This window comes from Crinia signifera, chromosome 9, assembly GCF_055691185.1.
Source record: "Crinia signifera chromosome 9, ASM5569118v1, whole genome shotgun sequence".
In the NCBI taxonomy this organism is placed as follows: Eukaryota; Metazoa; Chordata; class Amphibia; order Anura; family Myobatrachidae; genus Crinia; species Crinia signifera.
This window is the reverse complement of record NC_139225.1, coordinates 14,133,276-14,160,989: the sequence shown is the minus strand read 5'-3', so window position 1 is coordinate 14,160,989 and position 27,714 is coordinate 14,133,276. Positions and strand designations below refer to the sequence as shown.

Below are 27,714 nucleotides of genomic sequence, written 5' to 3'. Positions count from 1 at the left end.
GTATGTGCACTTCTGCTATACCATCCCATGATGAGCTTCTGCCACCGACTTCTGTCATAGACCATGTGAATGAATACACAGACACTGACCATTAAGGCCTTATACCTGTATAACAAGCTTTTATTTCCCAATCACAAAGGTTGTCATTGGGTGCTCAGTTACCATATTGTCCCACAGAATTGACCTGATCATACCAGACATCTCATGGTTCTTTCCCAGTCTTTCCTCTAGGACCGAATCGTCCTTATATAAGCAGGTTCTGGTGGATAAAGTCTTCTCCACTTGGTCACCGTGGGTGAAATGGAATAGGATGAGAAATACAGAAAGTGAGAGATTTGGTAAGAAATCTCCAGTTTTTTTTAAAGCGGCAATCATTTACACTGCAAAATCAAAACTGGTTTTGCAGGGTAAATGATTGCCGCTTTAAAAATATATATATGGAGATTTCTCACCAAATCTCTCACTTTCTAAATCTCTCATCCTATTAAATTTCCCCCTTATATCCATCCTCTTTCCCTAAGGTTTCCAATTGTATGCTTGGTATAATATGGAGGTTCTCACCCACGTTACCCATTTAATGCCCTTTTTTCCCCATTCTAATATACTGTATGTTTATAGTTAACATTTTGCAGTTCCTCTCCCTGGTTTCCTGGAGCAGTGGTTCTGTGTATTGCCTGGTATTGGATATTGGAATAACTTATGTCCCATAAGACTGTATTTATGAGCAGAGGATCCTGCACATCTCCAGCCCATGGTGTGTTCAGAGTCCTTCATGCACAACACAAACACTCTTATCAGCATCATCACAGGAATCTAGACTGTAAGCTCTCTGCCCCAGTCTGCTTCTGCTGCCATTTCTCCCACGTGTGCTTCCCAGTATCATGTTCCTGCATGTTCTGGGGAATAATGGTTTATTATATACATTATCTATGATGATTGAGGTATTGCTTATGTTCTTCCTATCTGTATTTTGGGGATGATTCAGGTTGGTTTGCAAAAGCAATGGACAGAACCATGCTGCGCTGCAGGTGGGGCAGATGAAACATGTGCAGAGAGAGTTAGATTAGGGACACACACGCACACTGTGTCCCAGCATAAAACTTTTAGTGACATGCACATAAATTGTCGATATAATAGTAGGACAGTCCGGTATATGACAGTTACAGGTTAGACACCCTGAGTGATATCATCCGAGAATTCCGAGACAGCTGTGTCAGAGGTAGAGATGTCTGAGTGAGGGATTTCTACATATAAGCTGAATCTCCAAATACAAAATCTTATGTCATACATCTTGGGGGTCAGAGGAGACAGTCCTACACCTCTGGGGTCAGGGGAGACAGTCATACTGTACATCCGAAGGTCAGAGAAGAAACACAGATAAGAGCAGCAAATGCAGCATCTTAGCAATAAGGAGGAGCGCTGGGCATCACACTGAGAAGAGCGGCAGCATCTCAGCAATATGGAGGAGCGCTCAGCAGCACACGGAGAAGAGCATCAGCATCTCAGCAATATGGAGGAGCGCTCAGCACATGGAGAAGAGCGTCAGCATCTCAGCAATATGGAGGAGCGCTGGTATCACACGGAGAGAGCAGCAGCATCTCAGCAATATGGAGGAGCGCTGGCATCACACGGAGAAGAGCGTCAGCATCTCAGCAATATGGAGGAGCGCTGGTATCACATGGAGAAGAGCGGCAGCATCTCAACAATATGGAGGAGCGCTGGTATCACACGGAGAAGAGCTGCAGCATCTCAGCAATAAAAAGAAGCGCTGGCATCACACGGAAAAGAGCTGCAGCATCTCAGTAATATGGAGGAGCGCTGGCATCACACGGAGAAGAGCTGCAGCATCTCAGTAATATGGAGGAGCGCTGGTATCACACGGAGAAGAGCGGCAGCATCTCAGCAATATGGAGGAGCACTGGTATCACATGGAGAAGAGCGGCAGCATCTCAGCAATATGGAGGAGCGCTGGCATCACATGGAGAAGAGTGGCAGCATCTCAGCAATATGGAGGAGCACTGGTATCACATGGAGAAGAGCGGCAGCATCTCAGCAATATGGAGGAGCACTGGTATCACATGGAGAAGAGCGGCAGCATCTCAGCAATATGGAGGAGCGCTGGTATCACACGGAGAAGAGTGACAGCATCTCAGCAATATGGAGGAGCGCTGGCATCACACGGAGAAGAGCAACAGCATCTCAGCAATATGGAGGAGCGCTGGCATCACACGGAGAAGAGCTGCAGCATCTCAGTAATATGGAGGAGCGCTGGGTATCATATGGAGAAGAGCAGCAGCATCTCAGCAATATGGAGGAGCGCTGGTATCACACGGAGAAGAGCTGCAGCATCTCAGCAATATGGAGGAGCGCTGGTATCACATGGAGAAGAGCGGCAGCATCTCAACAATATGGAGGAGCACTGGTATCACACGGAGAAGAGCGGCAGCATCTCAGCAATATGGAGGAGCCCTGGGCATCATATGGAGAAGAGTGACAGCATCTCAGCAATATGGAGGAGCGCTGGGCATCATATGGAGAAGAGTGACAGCATCTCAGCAATATGGAGGAGCGCTGGGCATCATATGGAGAAGAGCAGCAGCATCTCAGCAATATGGAGGAGCGCTGGGCATCATACGGAGAAGAGCAGCAGCATCTCAGCAATATGGAGGAGCGCTGGTATCACATGGAGAAGAGCGACAGCATCTCAGCAATATGGAGGAGTGCTGGTATCACACGGAGAAGACCTGCAGCATCTCAGCAATATGGAGGAGCGCTGGCATCACACGGAGAAGAGCGGCAGCATCTCAGCAATATGGAGGAGCGCTGGCATCACACGGAGAAGAGCGGCAGCATCTCAGCAATATGGAGGAGCGCTGGCATCACACGGAGAAGAGCGGCAGCATCTCAGCAATATGGAGAAGCGCTGGTATCACATGGAGAAGAGCTGCAGCATCTCAGCAATATAGAGAAGCACTGGTATCACACGGAGAAGAGCGGCAGCATCTCAGCAATATGGAGGAGCACTGGTATCACATGGAGAAGAGCTGCAGCATCTCAGCAATTTAGAGAAGCACTGGTATCACACGGAGAAGAGCGGCAGCATCTCAGCAATATAAAGGAGCGCTGGCATCATATGGAGAAGAGCAGCAGCATCTCAGCAATATGAAGGCGCGCTGGCATCACATGGAGAAGAGCGGCTGTATCTCAGCAATATGGAGGAGGCCACAGGAAGCAGCATTTAGATCCCTGGCAAAGTGATTCCTTTTTCAATCTCATTGTTCAATCTAAATGAAAGTTCTGGCCCCGCTGGCTGTCAGGAGACTGAGGACAATGGCGGTAAGTGACGGAAGCAGAGCCCTAGAGCATCCCAGCACCACATTCAGGCTAACCTCCACTGGGTAATGGTCACTGACTTTCAGCGCCTACAGGAATAGGAGCATAGGTTAATTACAGAGAAAGAGGCTGCATGTTACATTTATTATCACTTACTGTAACCATGTAGTATATTGGGGCACGCAGGTGGTGACATCGCAGTACGCCCATATCTCCCCTTCTATACACACAGCAACATAGGCCCAATGGTAGCATGCTAATGAGCACAGGTCCCACCCACAAACATAGCAGCAATTAATAAAGGCCCCACCCACAAAGATGGCAGCATGCTAATGAATGCAGGTCCCACCCACAAAGATAGCAGCAATGAATGAAGGCCCCGCCCACAAAGATGGCATCATGCTAATGAGCGCAGGTCCCACCCACAAAAAGATAGCCGCAATTAATAAAGGCCCCACCCACAAAGATGGCCGCATGCAAATTAATGCAGATCCCGCCCACAAAGATAGCAGCAATGAATGAAGGTCCCACCCACAAATACGGCAGCATGCTAATGAGTGCAGGTCCCACCCACAAAGAGAGCAGCAATGAATGAAGGCCCCACCCACAAAGATGGCAGCATGCTAATGAGTGCAGGTCCCACCCACAAAGATAGCAGGAATCAATGAAGGCCCCACCCACAAAGATAGCAGCATGCTAACATACCTCCCAACATGACCCTCTCCAGGAGGGACAGAATGCTCTGCTTCTGGACTTCCCTGGTAATGTATGATTGCCATCACCTGTGGTGAAACGCCTTTCTTATTAGTAAACCTTTTGAAAACAGGTGATGGCAATCATACATTAACAGGGAAGTCCAGAATCAGAGCAATGTGTCCCTCCTGGAGAGGGTCATGTTGGGAGGTATGTGCTAATGAGTGCAAGTCCCACCCACAAAGATGGCAGCATGCTAATGAATGCAGGCCCCACCCACAAATATGGTAGCATTCTAATGAATGCAGGCCCCACCCACAAAGATGGCTGCCTCATTATTATTCAGTGTATAACATACCTGCTCCTCACTGAGCCCCAGCTCCTTTGTAAAGTTGTAAATTCCAGCAAATGTCACCAAATCTGTTAATTCCTGACCGTAAACTACGATCCTGAAAATAATGAGAGGGAGGTTTATAATGTTCTATATCCAGCTGGTGATATTCTAACTGGTTATACCCGCTCATTCGCAGGGTGCTGTGGGCATGATATCAGTGCCCCAAATCACCCCTGTATCATTTATTATTTATTACCAGTTATATATAGCGCACACATATACCGCTGCTCTGTACAGAGGATATTAGAACAGTCACATCAGTCCCTGCCCCAGTGGAGCTTACAATCTATATTCCCTACCACATGTACACGCACACACAGACATTCTAGGGTTATTTTGTTAGGAGCCAATTGGCCTACCAGTATATTTGGAATGTGGGAGGAAACCGGAGTACCCGGAGGAAACCCACACAAGTATGGGGAGAATATACAAATTACGCACAGTTATAGGGCGTACACCTGGGAGCTTATTCTGGTCCATGTGCTCCCATGTCAAGTTGTATGGGAGCACACAAACACACACATATGTACATTCATACATGCACACATGGGGGGACACATTTAGACGCAGAGTGAGACACACACACACACATACATACATACACACACACACACACACACACACACATATGTACATACATACATGCACACATGTGGACACACATTCAGAGGCACAGTAAGAGACACACACATACATACATAAATACACACAGGTGCACACACACACACTTGTAAACGTTACACCTACTGTATTAGGCCTCTGTTCTTTCCTCCCACCTCTCACCTGTCATAGGGGCAGTTTGTGCTCTCTCTCACAGTTGTATCCGAGTTGTCACTGATCAGCCAATGGAAATCGGGGTCTGTGTATAAGCGAAGAGTTTTCCTTTTCTTCTTTGAGAGGTAACTGCAGCCGGCATTAAAATCCCCCAGAAAAATCACGTTCTGTTACAGAGGAAGATAGGTAGTCAGACGTGAGTGGTACCCGCACTGGTGTGTGAGCGTCATTCCCGCGCAGGACCGGTGTGTGATTGACACTGCCACGCAGGACCGGTATGTGAGCGACACTGCCACGCAGAACCGGTGTGTGAGCAACACTGCCGCGCAGGACCGGTGTGTGAGTGACACTGCCACGCAGGACCGGTGTGTGAGCGACACTGCCACGCAGGAAAGGTGTGTGAGTGATACTGCCGCACAGGAGCGGTGTGTGAGCGACACTGCCGCGCAGGACCAGTGTGTGAGTGACACTGCCACGCAGGACCGGTGTGTGAGCGACACTGCCGCGCAGAACCGGTGTGTGAGCAACACTGCCGCGCAGAACCGGTGTGTGAGCGACACTGCCGCGCAGGACCGGTGTGTGAGTGACACTGCCACGCAGGACCGGTGTGTGAGCGACACTGCCACGCAGGACCGGTGTGTGAGCGACACTGCCACGCAGGAAAGGTGTGTGAGTGATACTGCCGCGCAGGAACGGTGTGTGAGCGACACTGCCGCGCAGGAAAGGTGTGTGAGCGACAATGCTACGCAGGACCGGTGTGTGAGCGTCACTGCCGCGCAGGAATGGTGAGTGAACGACAATGCCGTGCCGGACCGGTGTGTGAGCGACACTGCCGCGCCGGACCGGTGTGTGAGCGGCACTGCCGCGCTGGAAAGATGTGTGAGCGACACTGCCGCGCAGGAAAGGTGTGTGAGTGACACTGCCATGCAGGACCGGTGTGTGAGCGACACTGCCACGCAGGAAAAGTGTGTGTGATACTGCCGCGCAGGACCGGTGTGTGAGCGACACTGCCATGCAGGAAAGGTGTGTGAGTGATACTGCCACGCAGGACCGGTGTGTGAGCGACACTGCCGCGCAGGACCGGTGTGTGAGCGTCACTGCCGCGCAGGAATGGTGAGTGAGCGACAATGCAGCGCAGGAATGGTGAGTGAGCGACAATGCAGCGCAGGACCGGTGTGTGAGCGACACTGCCACGCAAGAAAGGTGTGTGAGCGACAATGCCACGCAGGACCGGTGTGTGAGCGTCACTGCCGCGCAGGACCGGTGTGTGAGCGTCACTGCCGCACAGTAATGGTGAGTGAGCGACAATGCCACGCCGGACCGGTGTGTGAGCGACACTGCCGCGCAGGAAAGGTGTGTGAGCGACACTGCCGCGCAGGACCGGTGTGTGAGCGACACTGCCGCGCAGGACCGGTGTGTGAGCGACACTGCCGCGCAGGAAAGGTGTGTGAGCGACACTGCCGCGCAGGAAAGGTGTGTGAGCGACACTGCCGCGCAGGAAAGGTGTGTGAGCGACACTGCCGCGCAGGAAAGGAGTGTGAGCGACACTGCCGCGCAGGACCGGTGTGTGAGCGACACTGCCGCTCAGGACCGGTGTGTGAGTGACAATGCCGCGCAGGAAAGGTGTGTGAGTGATACTGCCACGCAGGACCGGTGTGTGAACGACACTGCCACGCAGGAAAGGTGTGTGAGTGATACTGCCGCGCAGGACCGGTGTGTGAGCGACACTGCCGCGCAGTAAAGGTGTGTGAGCGACAATGCCACGCAGGACCGGTGTGTGAGCGTCACTGCCGCGCAGGACCGGTGTGTGAGCGTCACTGCCGCGCAGTAATGGTGAGTGAGCGACAATGCCACGCCGGACCGGTGTGTGAGCGACACTGCCGCGCAGGAAAGGTGTGTGAGCGACACTGCCGCGCAGGACCGGTGTGTGAGCGACACTGCCGCGCAGGACCGGTGTGTGAGCGACACTGCCGCGCAGGAAAGGTGTGTGAGCGACACTGCCGCGCAGGAAAGGTGTGTGAGCGACACTGCCGCGCAGGAAAGGTGTGTGAGCGACACTGCCGCGCAGGAAAGGAGTGTGAGCGACACTGCCGCGCAGGACCGGTGTGTGAGCGACACTGCCGCTCAGGACCGGTGTGTGAGTGAAAATGCCGCGCAGGAAAGGTGTGTGAGTGATACTGCCACGCAGGACCGGTGTGTGAGCGACACTGCCACGCAGGAAAGGTGTGTGAGTGATACTGCCACGCAGGACCGGTGTGTGAGCGACACTGCCGCGCAGTAAAGGTGTGTGAGCGACAATGCCACGCAGGACCGATGTGTGAGCGTCACTGCCGCGCAGGAATGGTGAGTGAGCGACAATGCCGCGCAGATCAGACAGCTCAGCCAGGGGAAAACATAAAGGTGGTGCTGCACAGTGTGGGATATCACTCTGGCTGGGTGGTGTATTTCTGATCGCAGGGTTCTGCACGGGGCGGGATGTCACTCTGGCTGGGTGGTGTATTTCTGATCGCAGGGCTCTGCACGGGGCGGGATGTCACTCTGGCTGGGTGGTGTATACCTGATCACAGGGATATGAAAATTAGATGCTCAGCGATCATGTGTGAATAGCCCCGAGAGTACCAACCAACCAGCACCTGTAACATGGCAGGAGATGATTAGCTAGTACTATATCTCTCTCTACTTTATCTCTCTCCAAGGCTTAGCACATTTACACCCGTCTGCACAATTAGGAGGGTCCCAAATAAATATTATTATTTTTTACTACTACTAATATTTAGGAGATTTTGATTCATACAACTCAGTACAAGAAGAAGGAAATAGGGACATTGGCGTTACTGTACTTTGCAATACCAGCGACTTCGGACATCCAAAAATACATCGTAAAGCGCCTCAATCTCCAGCGCAGCTTTCTCCGGCTCCGTGTGCTGCGGGATGAGGACCAGGTCCTGCAGGTCTGGGGATGGCAGGGAGAGATGGATTACAGGTAAGTACACACCTGGTGGGATGGGTGGGGCCTCCTGTCTCATATATATCTCATGCCTGTCCGGGCTGTTACATACTTCCCAGCATGCCCCTCTCCAGGAGGGACACAATGCTCTGTTCCTGGACTTCCCTGGTAATGTATGATTGCCATCACCTGTGGTGACGCCTTTCTTATCAATTAACCTATTCAACACAGGTGCTGGCAATTATACATTAAGAAGAAAGCCCAGGAGCAGAGCAATGTGTCCCTCTTGGAGAGGGTCATGTTGGGAGGTATGCTGTTATGTGTTGGCATCTGGATGAGACTGGGTTGCATTTCTGGCGCAGAGAGCACCCCCAGCCCTGCACACACCATGACTATGGCAGGGCCAATACTACCCCCAGCCACTGACCTGCTGACCGCACCGTGAAGGAGACCACGTAAGGTTCCCGAGCGAACACATCCGGCCTGGACGGATCATTGTCCTCATATCGGTACTGATCCCTCACTGAGACTGCGTCCGATCTGCAGGGAAAGAGCAGACATGTTGTGCTGCTGGATTACTATTATATTATTATGGTGCCAGGTGTACTCAGTGCTGTGCATGGCATAGGTACAGCCCAATACTCTTACATATATAGCTGTATGTACGCCCTGTACCCCCACCATGCCATGCTGTGCCTGCTGCTATATGGTCACATACATGTATGTACGCCCATGCTGTGCCTGCTGCTATATGGTCACACACATGTATGTACGCCCTGTACCCCCACCATGTCATGCTGTACCCGCTGTTATATGGTCACACACATGTATGCATGCCCTGTACCCCCACCATGTCATGCTGTACCCGCTGTTATATGGTCACACACATGTATGTACGCCCTGTCCCCCCACCATGTCATGCTGTACCTGCTGCTATATGGTCACACACATGTATGCATGCCCTGTACCCCCACCATGTCATGCTGTACCCGCTGTTATATGGTCACACACATGTATGTACGCCCTCTACCCCCACCATGCCATGATGTACCCGCTGCTATATGGTCACACACATGTATGCATGCCCTGTACCCCCACCATGTCATGCTGTACCCGCTGTTATATGGTCACACACATGTATGTACGCCCTACACCTCCACGATTATTTATTTTATTTATTTACAGTTTCTTATATAGCGCGGCAGATTCCGTTGCGCTTTACAATTGGAATGAAGAATATCAATGACGCTGCATCTGCAGGTGCCTTACTGCCCTCACAGTATATGCTGAGACTCACTTGTACAAGAACACATATTGCTCGGTGTAGGACTTTCGGCCAAGTGGAGGACTGCTCACGGCCAGGAACCGGTCCTGCGGGCTATGTGGGGAAAGACAAGATTAACACTTCCACAAACTCTTTTATACGACCCACTCATCTACCTCTTCCAATCACATAGTCTCCTACCTGAACCTCTCCCACTCACATAGCCTCCACCCTTAACCTCTCCCACTCACATAGCCTCCTCCCTGAACCTCTCCCACACACACACATCCTCCTCCCTGATCCCCTCCCACACACATAGCCTCCTCCCTGGTCCCCTCCCACACACATAGCCTCCTCCCTGGTCCCCTCCCACACACATAGCCTCCTCCCTGGTCCCCTCCCACACACATTGCCTCCTCCGTGATCCGCTCCCACACACATAGCCTCCTCCGTGGTCCGCTCCCACACACATAGCCTCCTCCCTGGTCCCCTCCCACACACATAGCCTCCTCCCTGGTCCCCTCCCACACACATAGCCTCCTCCCTGGTCCCCTCCCACACACATTGCCTCCTCCGTGGTCCGCTCCCACACACATAGCCTCCTCAGTGGTCCACTCCCACACACATAGCCTCCTCCCTGGTCCCCTCCCACACACATAGCCTCCTCCCTGGTCCCCTCCCACACACATAGCCTCCTCCCTGGTCCCCTCCCACACACATTGCCTCCTCCGTGGTCCGCTCCCACACACATACCCTCCTCCATGGTCCGCTCCCACACACATAGCCTCCTCCGTGGTCCGCTCCCACACACATAGCCTCCTCCCTGGTCCCCTCCCACACACATAGCCTCCTCCCTGGTCCCCTCCCACACACATAGCCTCCTCCCTGGTCCCCTCCCACACACATAGCCTCCTCCATGGTCCGCTTCCACACACATAGCCTCCTCCCTGGTCCGCTTCCACACACATAGCCTCCTCCCTGGTCCGCTTCCACACACATAGCCTCCTCCCTGGTCCGCTTCCACACACATAGCCTCCTCCCTGGTCCCCTCCCACACACATAGCCTCCTCCATGGTCCCCTCCCACACACATAGCCTCCTCCCTGGTCCCCTCCCACACACATAGCCTCCTCCCTGGTCCCCTCCCACACACATAGCCTCCTCCCTGGTCCCCTCCCACACACATAGCCTCCTCCATGGTCCCCTCCCACACACATAGCCTCCTCCCTGGTCCCCTCCCACACACATAGCCTCCTCCCTGGTCCCCTCCCACACACATTGCCTCCTCCGTGGTCCGCTCCCACACACATAGCCTCCTCCGTGGTCTGCTCCCACACACATAGCCTCCTCCGTGGTCCGCTCCCACACACATAGCCTCCTCCTTGGTCCCCTCCCACACACATAGCCTCCTCCCTGGTCCCCTCCCGCACACATTGCGTACAAATCTGAATCCAGCTCAAGGTCTTTTGAAAGTAGCCTAATACCTGTGTCACATGATGAAACTATTTTGTGTGTCCAAGCATTTTTTATTCTATCAAAGAACATCAAAGGGACTTTGGGATTGTGGGCGGGTCCATGTGATGTCATGATGTCACACGGTAGTCACGCAATGCTCCTCTGGGAATGTTTGGGGCAAATAGGATATCGTTATGGGGCACTATGTGGGTGCCTTGTGGAAAATCTGCCTCTTCCATCCCATATAAAACCTTTTGATGATCCTTGTGTGCCCTGTAATGTTTCCCTTCCTAACCCCGCTGTACCCCATCACCTGTTCAGGGCTCCCAGGAGTTTGGATAAGGCCAGCCCCTTGGGATCCTGGACCTCTTGGAGGAGACAAATGTCACATCGCTGCACAATCTGGAGAGAGACAGAGGAATTTTGAAAAGTGAAAAAGCCCCCCCCAAAATAATCATCATCATTGGCCAAATAAAAGGACAATCTCCATGTCATTATGGGCCTTATTCTGGTCGGTGCGGCCGGATCCGATTATGCGGCCAGGACCGTGCGTGCGAAACCCCGCCTTCCATACGGATCGCCAACTCCGTCCGTACGCGGCAAGAAGCTGGCCGAACGGACCGTACGTGTATTTTACACAGAATACGCCTCCTCCATCTAAGGGAACCTCCCCCATCATTCGATGGTCGCAGACCATCGGCTGCAGGACCGAGTGCTCCACCAGCTCCCGCAACCTCAGACCACACGGACATTTCTCCGTGCAAAAGCAGGGATCTGGGTGGGCAACTGACATCCGGCGATGTCATATGTCCGCCCCCTACACGTGTGTCACGGCCGCATTACCATACGTACGCCCAGCGTTTGCATGGGAACGCCCATGAAACGCGGGGCGTATGCATATGGTAATGAGCCCAAATAGCCCTTCACGCCCCTCTCCACCCCCTGTTCGGAGTGTTCACATATCATGCGGGATTTGGCCGTACGCCCCGCTCGCACATGCGCAGAGACGCCTCTGCACATGCGCAGACACAAAACATCGGCGGGCCGAACGCACGCTGATATATCCGCACCGACCAGAATAAGGCCCTATGTGCACTGCCGTGTATCGTACTGCCATGTGCACACAATGGGTGAGATTTAATGGGATGCGATTCTTCTTAGTAAGGAACCGAAATTGCACATTATCGTATTTTAAAAAATGGCTATTTTTTGGGAAGAAATCAACTATTTAATGAGATAAAAATTCATGGCAAAAAAAATGCCATATGATGCAATTTTTAGTGATGAAAATATAACATTTTTAGTGATGAAAATGTGCGATTTTGAAGTCATTTTATTTTTAGAAAATACGGCATGGAATCCAATTTTTTTTTTAAAAATCCTACACGTATCAGCCCGGTGTCCACCGGCCAGGGACGACGGGGACAGCCCCGGGCTTCAGCTCTGGATGGGTGAAGCCTTGGGGGGGGGGGACCCCTTTATTGGGGGAGGGGGTCCCCACACCCAAGGTACCCCATCCAAGTCTTACCAGCCATGGTGCGCATGGTACGGCCGGGGGGCCTTATGTAAAAAGTGTCCCCTGGCTGTGGCATGACACCGGGGGCTGTTGGAGCCCAGTGCTGGTTCCAAAATTTGGGGGGACCCCCAGGTTTTTTTGTGTCCCCCCAGTTTTTTGTGTCGACCCCATTTTGGAACCAGGGATGGTCCAGGAGTCTGGGGCTGGTTTCAGAAATATGGGGCACTCCTACGCTTTTTGTTGAAGTGTGACCAAAAATCGCCAGTTCAGAATGTGCGAATCCGTGTGAAAAAATGAGTTTTAGCACAATTCGCATCTCATTAAGTTGCCAATTTCAGAAAAACTGCGAATTCTGACTTTTTTTTTTTTTTTTTTACAAAAAAATCGCAAAAAAAACAAACGAATACACATTCCATTAAATCTCAACCAATGTTTTACTGGTTATCCCAACAGTTCTTGTGCTCAAGAAATCCCCAGGAATAATTAGTACCATCTGTAGATCTATTGAGTTAGTTATACCCCTTTCACACTCACAGAGCTGGGTCATACCCGGGAATGTGTTCCCAGATGCTTCCAAGGACTCTACACGGGAATGTACCCTTTCACACTGCACTCAGACCTGGGATCGACCCGGGACAGCCCCATTCACACTGATCCCAGGAAATCCCTGCAAATACATTAGGTGTCATTAGAAATGGACTCCAGGGCTCTGAAAGATGACATCAGCATTTGTGAGCCCAAGAAAGCTCCAATCAGCAGCTTTTTTAAAGTCCCGTGTACCCAATCCCTGGTACGGGACCATTCACAATGACCTCATCCCGGGTCGATTCCAGAATCAACCCAGGTCAGGACCTGGGTAGAAATCCTAGGATGTTCATCCCGGGATATTCTTTCAAGACCCTTTCACACTGAGCTAAATACCGAGTTGATGCCCGTTCATGTGCAAAAACCCCGGATATTTTTGCAAGTGTGAGAGGGGTATTAATTAGAACATCTGGTCTCCAGCTAGCTAATCTGGAAAACATGCACTGCTACAATTCCATGAGGACTGGGGTTGAGAAACTCTGGCTTAACCAAGTCACTAGGAATAAACATAAAAGCAGTATGAGGCACAACTGCCTCATGCCTCAATTTAATTGGTAGTTTTACATTGTTAAGTTGCATTCTCATAACGAGTGGTTCTGAATGTAGTTGCGGCAAAGTCTCCTTGTGCTAATTACGTACATGTTCCGTGTTTGGTCTTCGCGTCTATCAGACCATTTATATCCTCTTCCCATTCCTTACCTTCACCAGAACGCTCAGGACCTCAGCATTGGCCGCCTTCTTCTCTGCAAAGTGTTGGGCATTGAATGCACAAATCCTAAAGGGCCACACGCAGGGCCACAGGATGTGGAAGAGGAGAAGGTGGAACCAGGGGGACATCTCTCCTGTAACACACAATGTCATGTTTTTTTTTTTTTTTTAAACAGTTTTTATTGAGATTTTTCAATTAAATGTTATATAAAAGGTAAACAGTGTGAGACATTTACACAGTATATGAAACAAAATATCGGTCAATGTACAATTTGTTCAATTCACAGGGTATCTATCAAGGCAGACCACAGCAGATCTTCAAACCAGAAATTCAGTCCGCTGTTCCACTCCGCAATGCTGTTGTATTTCTATTTCTATTACAGTTCGCCAATGTCTAGCTTTCTATCAGCTTAATTAAAGCACATGTGAGCAAATCTTTGGACCCTATAACTTGTTTTACTTTCCCTCTCAGTCCCATTAGTTGGAGGATAATCATTGTGATTGGTTTAAACGGTTTTCAACCAACATTTAGGGATCAGTTTGGTCTCACAAAACATCTAAATTGTAATCTATCAAATAATATTAAGAGATATAGCAAGGTAAATGGGGGGGGGGGGGGGGTAAGAAAGGGGAGGTTGGGGGGGGGGAAGACAACAGACAAAATCAGAATCTATTTTAAAATTCTATAACTATCTTTTTCCTTCTAGGCTATCTAGTCACACATTCTAATTACTCATCTCGTATGTCCAAAAATCTTATCTATCTCAGCACATACAGTCAAGTTAGTTAGTTATTTGTCTGAGGAGGTACCACGTGGTAGATTCAAATATTTTTTGAATTCGGTTTTGTGTTATCTGATCTAAGCTACTAATATACAGCTCCCATTTCTTATAGAAGCGTGGAGCTCCCTTCTCGAGATCAGTCCTTAGAGCCTGTCTTTCATAAAAGAGCGTATTTAGGATAGCTTTTTTTAACTCCATTATAGTAGGGGAGCCTCTATGTATCCAGTGCGTTAATATCAGCTTTTTAGCCATTGTCAGAATGATGTTGAGCACTGGAATAATCATTCTCTTATTGGGTCCAAGATCCCAGTCTTTAAAGTATAGAAACAAACATGCAGCCGGATGCTTCCGGATTCTAAGAGAATAGGTGGTATTAATAAAATTGATCACCTTGTCCCAGAAGAACCTAATTTTCCCACATTCCCAGAAATTGTGGAAATATGTAGCATCTGTTTTGTGGCATTTGTAGCAACATCCTGTGTCGCTGGGGACGAAGTGTGCCCTCTGCACAGGGGCCACATATGCCCTATTTAGGAATTTGGTGTGGGTCTCCTGCAAAGCAACCGACTGCAAATGTCTCATGGTAAGAGGAAGCTTTTTAAGTACAATGGACATAGGTGGGAGATCTGGTATATCTTTGGCCCATCTAGTTTGGAGTTGTTGATGATGTGTCTCTATCCCTGTCGCTATGAGGGCCGAGTAGAGGTATCTGATCCTATACCCCAGGACACACTCTGGTCTCAAGAGGCTCACAATGGGGTCTATCTCTCCATCTCTCTCCATGGGTGACACTTGAGATTGTGCGAAGTGTCTCGACTGGAGGTACATGTAAAACTGGCGGTGTGGTAGCTCAAATTTCTCCTGTATGACGGAGAATGGGAGTAGTGCTCCTCCTGGGTCAAATAGCTTACGGACATTTGTAATGCCCTTGTCCCTCCAGCCGAGAAACTCCGCATTCTCCAGACCTGGAATGAACTGGGGGTTTCCCCAAAACGTGGTGAATGGTGAAGAGGAAAAGCGTCTGCGAAGGGTCTTATTAATCTGCTTCCAGGACCTGTAAGTTGCTTTGAATAGAATAGAATCTCTGACCAATTTGGGTATTAATCTTAGCGGGGCGTGTAACAGTGCTGCTGGGGAGTATTGTTTAAAAATTTGTTTCTCCAAGGAGGGGATGGTGTATTCCGATCTAGTAGTGAACCAATCTGTAATGTAACGGAAGTGTGCTGCTTGGGAGAATGCTTGTATGTCAGGCATGCCAAATCCACCATCTGATTTACTGAGTTTGAGCCTATTGAATGGGATACGAGCCTTCTTCCCTGCCCAGGTGAATTTGAGGTACAGCGATTTAAATTTCTGCAGGTCCGAGTTACTGAGCTGCAGCGGCAACATCTGCAGGAGATATGAAAGCTTGGGAAAGGCTATGGTTTTGAGTACCGTGATTCTACCCGCCAAAGATAGTGGTAGGTCTATCCATCCAGTCAGCAGCTTAGCAATCGATGCAAAGGAGGGAGTAATATTAACATTATATAGGTCCTTTAGTTTCTTAGGGATCAGAACTCCCAAGTATTTGAGTGTGTGTGGACAGATAGTAAATTGTGATGTGAGGTGAGAGGTTGTAGGTATTGCGGGGGAGGCTGATAGGGGTAAAAGGCGGGATTTATCATAATTTACTCGAAATCCTGAAAATTGGGAGAAATGGTGAATAATTTGTTGAATGGCCGGGATGGAGGTATTGGGTCTGGATATAAATAATAATATATCATCTGCGAACAGACTCAGCTTGATCTCGGAGGAGTCCATCCGCACTCCGACAAAGTCCTTCGAGGTTCTCAATGCTATCGCCAAGGGCTCAACTGCCAGTGCGAATAAGAGGGGGGACAGGGGGCATCCCTGTCTAGTGCCCCTGAACAGTGGTATTGGGTTGGACATGTAATTGTTAGTTAAAACCCGGGAGGACGATCCAGAATAAAGTAATTTAATTGTGCGGATGAACTCCCCCGGGAGCCCAAACCGCTCCAGAGTAAAGAATAAGTGGTCCCATGTGACGAGGTCAAAAGCCTTCTCGGCGTCTAGTGAGAGTAGGGCATGAGGCTCTAAAGTCCCCGAAGACTCCACCCACTGCATGGCTATTAGGGCTTTACGTACATTAAGGACCGAGTGCCTGCCCCATACAAAGCCCGTTTGATCTGAATGAACCAGGGAGGGGAGTTTGAATTTGAGTCTGTCCGCTAAAATTTTTGTAAAGATTTTATAATCTGTGTTGAGAAGTGAGATCGGGCGGTAGGATCCCGGGAGGAGCGGGTCTCTACCGGGTTTATGTATAATTTTGAGAATGGCCGAATTAAAATATAAGGGTGGGGGGGTGCCTTGTAGAATGGTGTTATAAAGGGCCGAAAGGGGTTTAATAATCTTGGGGGCCAGCAATTTATAGTACTCATTTGAGAGACCATCCGGTCCCGGTGATTTGCCTGTCTTAAGCATCTTTATCGTAGCCAGGACCTCTTCCTCTGTGATAGGCGTTATTAGGGTATTTGAGGCATCCACATCCAGTGTGGGGTGAGGGAGGGGTTCCCAGAATGTTGTCCTGTGTTGCTCATCTACCAAGGGGGGGGAATATAGGGACTCATAGAAGCCATGTAAGGTTTCAGTGATTAATTGTCCCGAATGGACTACTTTGCCATCCGCCCTGCGAAGAGCCTGAACAGCTGAGGGAGGGTGCTGGCCTCTCAATAAGTTAGACATCAGGCGATTAGACCTGTTGCCATATCTATGAAACCTGGCCTGTGTGAGAAACGTGATTTTAGATTCTAGTTGTATCAGTAGGGCATCAAAGAGGGATTTTTGTTCATTATATATGGTTTTATTCGATAGGGTGGGGGAAGTTTGAAAGTTCTGGTATGCCTCGGTGAGGCATGTCTGGGCGTCCATGTAAAGTTTTTGGGAATCTTTTCTATGTTTGGAAGTGTAAGATATAATGTTGCCTCTTATTACTGGTTTGGAGGCTTGCCAGAAAGTAGAGGGGGATGTCTCCCCTACTACTTGGTTGTGATGTGTATAGTCCATCCAGGACGCCTCCAACATATTACGAAACGATTGAGTCTCTGTTAACTGGGATGGGAATCTCCATTGTCTAATTGGTCCTCTATCAACAGATGTCGCCACCGCCACCCAGCAAACGCCATGATCTGAGATTGTGATAGGTTCTAACGCTGATCCCTCTACTTTCGGGAATAGAGAGGAGGACATTAAAATGTAATCAATTCTAGAGAGGGTTCCATGCGCCGCTGAGAGGCATGTATACTCCCTCTCAATGGGGTGGCATGCCCTCCATACATCAATCAGCTGTAACTGTGTGAGAAGGTACTGAATACCATATTTAGGGTTGGTGCGTCTGGTAGAAGATGTAGTGTTTCTGTCTAAAACCGCAGATGCAACTAGATTGAAATCCCCTGCCAAGATTATATTTTGATGAGCATAAGGGAGTAATTTGGCAGCTATAGTGATGAAGAATTGGCTTTGGTTTGCATTAGGTGCATATATATTAGCTATGGTGTAACGGGTGCTATATATAGTGGCATCAAGTATACTGTACCGGCCTTCAGGATCTGTTTGTTCTGAATGAGTAATTACTGGGATATTACGTCTGATCAATGTGACCACCCCTCTAGCCTTGGAGTTATATGGGGCAGAGGATAGAACAGCCCAGCCCAGGGTGTTTAACTTTAAGATCTCTGCAGGTACCAAATGGGCCTCCTGTATTAAAGCTATTTCAAGGCCTAACTTGGATAAGTATAGCAATATTTTTTTTCGCTTAGCTGGGGAGTGGAAGCCCCCCACATTAATTGTACCTACCCTGAGAGATGTCATTTATTGGGCAAGAGGATTGGTAACTTACAGGTCCTGGAATTTGAGATGAGCTTTGTGTTGAACCACAGTAGTCTAGTAGCAATCATGATAAATCTAAGGATAGAAAATATGACATTAGACAGATTCTGACACATAGGGGGAATAAACATGAGGGAAGAAGGGGGAATTAGTAGTGATTCTGCAATGGCTAGGCGGCCGGAAAAGGGCCTTCCCGACATCCCAGAACACCATACACAAACAAATAAACAAACAACAATTGAATGAGTAACTGAGTAACTTCCGGAAAATGGCATGTGTGGCAAGATCAGGCAGTCGCCCCAAGGATCCGAGCCAGCGGTCCGTGGGTCTCCCCTGCCTCGCATAAATGGTATATTATGGTACCCGTAAGGGCCCAGTATGAGAATTGCCTGCCATTCCAGACCCGATTAGGGAGCAGTATAACAACTAACTAATATTTTAAACCTAACATAGTAATCCTTTTTCTATTCTAAAGTGAGTTTTCCAACATCAAAAGAGGTGTCGGACGGGAAGAAGGCAGGAGGAGGGGGGGGGGGGATCCCCTGTCCCCCATCTCCCACCACCCCAGCCCCGACGCAGATTTATTAAGGTCTACAGGTATCTAATTCTAGCTTGTAACTAAATGCAGTAATGAATATCAAAGACAACTATATCTCCTTAGCCAATATTTTCATTCGGTTGGTTGGTCTTGAGTAAACAGGGGCGAGGAGGCCACTACATTGTCCTCGTCTTGTAGGAAAAGTTCAGCATCCCTCACATTGGAGAAGTCCTTAAATGATGATCCAGAGAAAAGACGTAGGCGAGCTGGGTACATCAGGGCGAATTTACGACTGCTCCTCGCCAAGCGTGAGCAGAGAGGGGCGAATTCCTTTCTCGCCCTGGCCACCTCAGCGGAGTAGTCCTGAAATATAAAAAGTCTAGTATCGTTCCAAGTGAGGTCCCTCTTGCGGCGAGAGGCAGACCACAGCGCCTCCTTGTGAATATAATTCAGACAGCGGAATATCACTGGTCGTGGGCGGGCGTCTGTAGAGGATCTCTGTGGGCCAATTCTGTGCGCTCTTTCCACTATCATCCCTGAGCATCCCTCTGAAATTTCCAGGAGCTCCGGGAGTGTGGTTTGTATAAAGACAAAGAGGGCTGTGCCCTTTAGGGATTCAGGCAGGCCAACCACCCGTAAGTTGTTCCTACGGGAACGGTTTTCCAAGTCGTCTATTTTGGCTTGCAGCTGATACTGCGTTTTCTGCATGGCTGCTGTTTTGTCTTTAAGTTCGGCAACGTCTTGGAAGACACCGCCCACTATCTGTTCGGTGTGGGATAGCCGTTTAGTGACTTGCTTGTACTGTGACTTGATATCCTGGATCGCCTGTGTGACCTTGTTCGCGTGAGCCTCCATTATGGGGCTGATAGAGTCCTGAATGGCTTTCACCATATCAGAATATGTTATTGGGCCCTCCTGGGAATGGCGGGGTGGGGGTGCGGGTGGGTTGGCGTCTTCTAAGGGGGGAGCAAGTGTGTCTGAGTCCGCATCAGGGAGAGGGTCAGCACTTACAGTTTGTGAGCCAAGTACCAGCGATTCTGCGATCTCAGCACCTCTTCTCCCTCTGCCAGATGTCTGTGGCTGCTTGTTCTGCGTCTGTAGAGCTGGGGTGGCCACCATCTTGTCTTTATTGCTACGGCTGGATGAGCGGTGTCTGGGGGTGTCCTCAGTAGACTGTGCCTTCTCCATTCTGTTGCAGGTCAGGGTGGTGAGGGAGTTATATATGTACCTCAATCTGCTGCTGGGAGGTTGATGGTATGCTGCAGCGTGTCAGTCTGCAGCAGCTATGGGATATTCCCCTGTCAGCGTCTCTTATGTGGTTTAACCTCTCCTGCCCTGGAAAGCTTCCACCCCTAGGGATATTTGTTATCTCTCCCTCCGCACTGAGAGTAGCGGGGGAGGCTGCGGGCTGAGTGCAGGGAGCGCCTGTGGGCTTTTTCTGAGCTGTGTGTGGGGACGATACCCCTATGCAGCCGCCGCGCGACAGGTCACGTGGTCGCGAGCGGCCGTGTTTAATGGCGGCCGCCTGGCGTGTAGCCGGGTGATCAGTGCGCCGGACGGCTGGAGCGGGATTCGGCCGCAGGGTGAGTGTGCCGGAGGGTGCCGCAGGGTCTTGGCGGGGTGTCAGGCTGGTTTCTGTGGGGGAATCGGGTCCGGTCCGGCTGGTTGGAGGCTGGGGCTCACGGAGCTCTAAGCCTGTGCGGCTTGTCCCTCCAGCGCCGGAACCGGAAGACACACAATGTCATGTTATCTGTACTGAGCAGTATGTCATTATCTGGGGGCAGCAGCCACAATGCCGGTACTGGTAGCTCAGATACACAGGGGAAATGGGTGGAGAAACAGATGCCAGGAACATGCAGGAACTGAGCACAGGCTAGTGTCCTGACCTTTGGGGCTAAATCTACTAAGTGGCGGTTTTGGTGTCATTCAGAAACATCAGCATACTGTGTACCTGCCTACTCTTCCGGAATGCCTGAGAGCCTCTGAAAATCAGGTGGTGCTCCTGACCCCCTGAGAATGTGGGAAAGTCTCCCAGATCCCAGCCCCAACAGCCCTTTAGAGAGGGGGAGCGGCTGCTAGGGTGCAAATGACCACCCAGGATGATGTCTTGTGAGTGTATTTCACGTCTGGTGCAAGACATCATAATCCTCTATAAAGGGCTAAGGGTCAGATGTATCAAGCTTCAGATGATAAAGTGGAGAGTGATAAACAACCAGCCAATCAGCTCCTACCTGTCATTTTTCAAGCCCAGCCTGTAATGATTAAAATGATGCCAGTAGCATAATCATATTCACATTACAGCACATGTAGTGCCCCTTATTAAAGTAATGCTGCACAGTAGTACCCCTTATACCTGTATGCCACACAGTAGTACCCCTTATAACCTGTATGCCACCCAGTAGTACCCCTTATAACCTGTATGCCACCCAGTAGTACCCCTTATAACCTTTATGCCACACAGTAGTACCCCTTATAACCTGTATGCCACACAGTAGTACCCCTTATACATGTATGCCACACAGTAGTACCCCTTATACCTGTATGCCACACAGTAGTACCCCTTATACACAATATCCACACACTTATACACATATCTGTCTGTCCCTCCTGCAGCTTCTTCACTTCTATACTGACAGATTAAAGATTAACTTTCTTTTTAATAAATTGAATGAAGCTGGATCTGTGCGGCATAACACCATACAAGGCCATGAAGACACCACACTTCCCAGTCTGCCCAGTACAGGCCATGGATGTTGAAGCCTTGGATTGCCACAGATGAATTTTGGAGTATGGGGCTGGGGGGAGACCTGGATCACCGCTGTTAGTGGGAGGGACTTGGAGATGCAAAATATCAGGGTGGGGCTTATCTACTTACCCACCTGTAGCTTATACACCTGCTCATCTGACTCGCCCACCTGTAGCTTATTATCTCACCCACCTGTAGTTTATATACTCGCTCACCTGCAGCATATACACCCGCCCATCTGACTCGCCCACCTGTAGCGTATACACTCGCCCACCTGTAGCGTATAGACCCGCCCACTTGCAGCTTATACACCCGCCCACCTACAGCGTAGACACTCACCTGTACTCATCACTGATGCCATGTAACAATATACTTCCCCCACACTGATGGCTCTGGCACATACACTGACACTTACTGCTGACTGATAAGCGTCTGTCCCTCGCACACTCACACTCAGGACTTATCAGCTGTGCTTCCATAATCTCCCGCAGCCCAGACTCGCACACATGTCTCCTGACAATGGGGCTCATTCCGTGGCTTATATCAAACACCTCATTTCTGGAGGTATGGGGGGAGTGTGCCTCACACTGGCCGGACAGCCCCTCGACACAATCAAGGTGAGTGCAGCAGGCGTGTGTATACAGCAATAGGGAGAGAGCGTTATATACATTGATTGTATATAAATGATTGTAAGCTCAGGAGCACAGCAGTGTTGGAATGTAATAATTACAGTAGTTAGCAGCCGATACGGATGATAGGTTGACACCATATGACTGACATGTGAAAAGGTTGACATTAGTTTTTCACAATTTTATTCATTTTTTAACTTTTTTACATTTACATGGAGACCACCAAGAGCTGTAATAAGCTGGGTGAGCGCAGCGAGGCACCTGGCCGGAAGCAGGGCAAGCGCAGCGAGGCACCTGGCCGGAAGCAGGGCGAGCGCAGTGAGGCACCTGACCGGAAGCAGGGTGAGCACAGCGAGGCACCTGGCCGGAAGCAGGGTGAGCGCAGCGAGGCACCTGGCCAAAAGCACGCAGATATCTCATGTTGACCTTTTCACATGTCGGACAGTTCTGTGTCAATATTTTCCCCTCGACCTTTTGGGGTGGGCCTAGACACTGCCGACCCCAGGTTTAGGGTGCAGGGCTGGCACAGAGCACACTGCTGCCCTGTTACAGTGCTGTGGGAATACAGATGATGGCATGATGTCACTGGTTTAGGGTGCAGGGCTGTCACAGAGCACACTGCCGCCCTGTTATGGTGTTGTGGGAATACAGATCATGGGCATGATGTCACAGGTTTAGGGTTCAGGACTGGCACAGAGCACACTGTAATCCCACATCACGATAACAGGGCGGCAGTGTGCTCTGTGCCAGCCCTGAATCCTAAACCTGTGACATCATGCCCATCCTCTGTAATCTCACAGCACCATAACATGGCGGCAGATGATGGGCATGACGTCATAGGTTTAGGGTGCAGGGCTGGCACAGAGAACACTGCCGCCCTGTTACGATGCTGTGCTGTGGGAATACAGATGATGGGCAGGACATCACAGGTTTAGGGTGCGGGGCTGGCACAGAGCACACTGCTGCCCTGTTACAGTGATGTGGGAATACAGATGATGGACATGACGTCACAGGTTTAGGGTGCTGTTGCAGTGCTGTGAGTAGAGATGATGGACATGACGTCACAGGTTTAGGGTGCTGTTGCAGTGCTGTGGCAATACAGATAATGGGCATGACGTCACAGGTTTAGGGTGCTGTCACAGTGCTGTGAGTACAGATGATGGACAGGACGTCACAGGGTTAGGGTGCTGTTACACTGCTGTGAGTACAGATGATAGACATGACATCACAGGTTTAGGGTGCTGTTACACTGCGGTGAGTACAGATGATGGACATGACGTCACAGGTTTAGGGTGCTGTTACAGTGCTGTGAGTACAGATGATGGACATGACGTCACAGGTTTAGGGTGCTGTTGCAGTGCTGTGAGTAGAGATGATGGGCATGACCAGCTGGCATTATCTCTGACTTCTATATGTCTCTAGGTCAATCTGCAGATCCAGGCCCGGCCCCCGCTAGGACAGACCCCCCGGTACAGAAACACTCTGGACTGCTTCCAAAAGATTGTCTCCCACCAGGTGATTATAGTGACAGTCCCACAGATAACGCTTCCGTACAAAGGGCCTGATTCAGACCCAGCTCGCAGCCCGAGCGATTATGGAATGATCGAGCACACCGGCATTTTCTGGGCATGCCATCTAAAAAGGGGTTGGGAATATTTGGTCTACAGCATGATGGTCGACAGTCATTACATCGACACCATTAGGTCGACATGGGAAAATGCCGACATGGGTCTGAGTCGACATGGAAAAGGTCGACATGGTTATAGGTCGAAAGGTCATTGGGTAGACAGTGTCTAGGTCGACAGGCAAAAGGTCGACAAGGGGTTTTTCACTGTTTTTGACCCGAATGTCAACATGGACACATATTAAAGAGCACCACATCCACTCGCTGCGCTCGCAATGCTTTGGGCAGTTATTCTCCCACCACGCCCTAGTTGATGGTAGGACATGAAATAGCGCCTGTCGGCACATGTCGGCTCAAAAAAATATTGAAAAACCCCATATCGACCTTTTGACTGTCGACCAAGACACTGTCGAACTAATGATCTGTCGACCATGATCTGTTGACCATGTCAACCTTTTCCCATGTCGACCTAGACCCATGTCAACTTAATGGTGTCGACCTAATGACTGTCGACCATCATGCTGTAGACCAAATGACTGCATCCCTATACGGGAAAACACACTGCACAGGAGGGGGATATACAGGACACACACACACACACACACACACTGCACAGAAGGGTGATATACAGGACACACACACACACACACACACACACACTGCACAGGAGGGTGATATACAGGACACACACACACACACACACACACACACACACTGCACAGGAGGGGGATATACAGGACACACACACACACACACACTGCACCGGAGGGTGATATACAGGACACACACACACACACACACACACACACACACACACTGCACAGGAGGGTGATATACAGGACACACACACACACACTGCACAGGAGGGGGATATATAGGACACACACACACACACACACACACACACACTGCACAGGATGGGGATATACAGGACAGACACACACACACACACACACACACACACACACTGCACCGGAGGGTGATATACAGGACACACACACACACACACACACTGCACAGGAGGGGGATATATAGGACACACACACACACACTGCACAGGAGGGTGATATACAGGACACACACACACACACACACACACACACTGCACAGGAGGGGATTGGTACGACCTCATCTGGAATACTGTGTCCAGTTCTGGAGGCCATATCTTCAGAAGGATATAAATACATTGGAGAGTGTACAAAGAAGGGCAACTAAAATGGTGCATGGCCTACATAACAAAAGGTACCAGGAAAGACTAAAAGATCTTAATATGTATACTTTAGAGCAGAGAAGGGAAAGGGGGGACATGATAGAAATCTTCAAATATATCAAGGGTTTTAACATAGTACAGGAGGGAAATTTTCTTCAAAGGAAAAGAAGTAATAGAACACGAGGACATGCACTGACACTGGAGGGAGGTAGGTTCAGGGGAAATGTTAGAAAGAATTACTTCACAGAAAGGGTAGTGGATAAGTGGAATAGCCTCCCATCAGAGGTGGTAGAGGCTAAGACAGTAGAACAATTTAAACATGCTTGGGATAGGCATATGAATATCCTTACAAAGAAATAAGGATTAAAAAGGGTTGAGTTTACCTGAAGGGTAAAAAAGGGGCAGACTAGATGGGCCAAATGGTTCTTATCTGCCGTCAAATTCTATGTTTCTATGTTTCTATATATAGAGCACACACACACACACACACACACACACACACACACACACACACACACACACACACACACACTGCACAGGAGGGTGATATACAGGACACACACACACTGCACAGGAGGGGGATATATAGCACACACACACACACACACACACACACACACACACACACACACTGCACAGGAGGGTGATATACAGGACACACACACACACACACACACACACACACACACTGCACAGGAGGGGGATATATAGAACACACACACACACACACACACACTGCACAGGAGGGGAATATATAGAACACACAAACTACACAGGAGGGGGATATACTGGACACACACTGCACAGGAGGGGGATATACAGGGCACACACACTGCACAGGAGGGATATACAGGGCACACACACTGCACAGGAGGGGATATACTGGACACACACTGCACAGGAGGGGGATATACAGGACACACACACACTGCACAGGATGGTGATATACTGGATACACACTGCACAGGACGGATATACAGGGCACACACTGCACAGGAAGGATATACAGGGCACACACACTGCACAGGAGGGGGATATACAGGACACACACACTGCACAGGATGGTGCTATACTGAACACACACTGCACAGGACGGATATACAGGGCACACACTGCACAGGATGATGATATACAGGGCACACACACACACACACACACACACACACACTGCACAGGATGATGATATACAGGGCATACACACTGCATAGGAGGGGGATATACACAGGGGTTAAAGTGAGGGGGAACGGGGTGTAAGTGAGTTCCACCACCTCTAATGGTGAGGTGGAACATTTTAACCTCCACATTGGCCCTGTACAGTAATTCTCACAGAAAAGCATTCGCATACCTCCCAACTGTCCCGCTACACGCGGGAACGTCACGATTTTTGGGGACGTTCCCGCGTCCCTCCCGTGGTCGTCGGTGTCCCGCTGCGGGGGGGGGGGGGGGGGGGGCAGTTGGGAGTCCCCCCAATCTGACCGAATAGACCCTGTGCGCATGCGCACAGCGTTTATTCGCGACCGAAAATGGGGGCATGGCCCTCATTTGCATAGACCATGCCCCCTTTTCGGGCGCTCGTGCAAGTGTCCCTATTCTGCTATGAAGAAAGTTGGGAGGTATACATTTTAGTTTGTAGGGGGATGCCAAAAACCCTACCCATGGCCCTGTCTCTGGCTAATGGGGGTAGGGGAAGAGGGGTAAAGGTGGCATAGAGAAATGAGTTCCCCCACCTATGCATGATCACTTTAAGCCCTGGATATACATGGGCACACACTGCACAGGAGGGATATACAGGGCACACACTGCACAGGAGGGATATACAGGGCACACACTGCACAGGATGGGGATATACTGGACACACACTGCACAGGATGGGGATATACTGGACACACACTGCACAGGACGGATATACAGGGCACACACACACTGCACAGGATGGGGATATACTGGACACACACTGCACAGGACGGATATACAGGGCACACACATACGGCACAGGATGGGGATATACAGGGCACACAGACTCACCGCAGCACACCGCTGGCTTACATCCGCACTGTGACTTCTCCTTTTATATGTTCCGTGTGTGACTCACTGGAAGTGGAACATGCACCCCCCTCGGCCTTATCCAAAACTGTAGTGGCTGCCAGACATTCATACACAGCTGCCAGGCAGGGCGGGATCTCAGGCAATCCAGGAAGAGAAGAGAAATGAATACAGCAACACATACGATGGGAACAATATATGACTGAATAATAACTATTATCCTCTATCTGTATTTATATGGTCACACAAGGGTCCTGCAGCAAGTTACAGAATACATGAACCAGAACAGTGATTACAGTGCAGGACAGGTGCAGGACAGGGATTGCAGTGCAGGACAGGTGCAGGACAGGGATTGCAGTGCAGGACAGGTGCAGGACAGGGATTGCAGTGCAGGACAGGTGCAGGACAGGGATTGCAGTGCAGGACAGGGATTGCAGTGCAGGACAGGAATTACCGTGCAGGAAAGGGATTACCGTGCAGGAAAGGGATTACCGTGCAGGACAGGCGCAGGACAGGGATTACAGTGATGGACAGTGATTACAGTGCAGGACAGGTATTACCGTGCAGGACAGGGATTACAGTGCAGGAC

The 27,714-nt window shown here is 50.0% G+C and overlaps 2 protein-coding genes across 3 annotated transcripts in view; one reads left to right on the top strand and one right to left on the bottom strand.

Annotated features, from left to right (window-relative positions):
* Positions 1-99: 99 nt before the first annotated feature.
* LOC146037132 (deoxyribonuclease-1-like 1) lies at positions 100-27,272 on the bottom strand. 2 transcript variants are annotated; one of them, XM_083161076.1, is made up of 10 exons: positions 27,108-27,272; positions 18,346-18,410; positions 13,660-13,802; positions 11,173-11,261; positions 9,439-9,519; positions 8,569-8,681; positions 8,035-8,147; positions 5,204-5,361; positions 4,385-4,475; positions 100-3,422 (listed from the first exon to the last, which is right to left on the bottom strand). In XM_083161076.1, the coding sequence occupies exons 3-10, from the start codon at positions 13,795-13,797 to the stop codon at positions 3,285-3,287; spliced, it is 921 nt and encodes a 306-aa protein (XP_083017202.1). In that variant the 5' UTR covers positions 13,798-13,802; positions 18,346-18,410; positions 27,108-27,272; the 3' UTR covers positions 100-3,284. The 2 variants fall into 2 exon arrangements, with proteins under 2 accessions (XP_083017202.1, XP_083017201.1); XM_083161075.1 differs by lacking the exon at positions 18,346-18,410 and having other exon boundaries at positions 27,108-27,271.
* Positions 22,099-27,714, top strand: part of TAFAZZIN (tafazzin, phospholipid-lysophospholipid transacylase) — a 46,015-nt gene continuing 40,399 nt past the window's right edge. Inside the window, exons 1-2 of the mRNA XM_083161077.1 lie at positions 22,099-22,236; positions 23,671-23,763. Of these exons, the coding sequence (XP_083017203.1) occupies positions 22,126-22,236; positions 23,671-23,763 (204 nt within the window). The 5' untranslated portion in view covers positions 22,099-22,125. The remainder of the gene's footprint in view (positions 22,237-23,670; positions 23,764-27,714) is intronic.

Coding starts and splice junctions, on each gene's coding strand:
- LOC146037132 (XM_083161076.1), bottom strand. CDS start 13,797: ATGTCCCCCTGGTTCCACCTTCTCCTCTTCCACATCCTGTGGCCCTGC. Junction 11,262..13,659: donor TCCTGAGCGTTCTGGTGAAG/GTAAGGAATGGG, acceptor GTCTCTCTCCAG/ATTGTGCAGCGATGTGACAT. Junction 9,520..11,172: donor CTCCTGGGAGCCCTGAACAG/GTGATGGGGTAC, acceptor TTCCCCACATAG/CCCGCAGGACCGGTTCCTGG.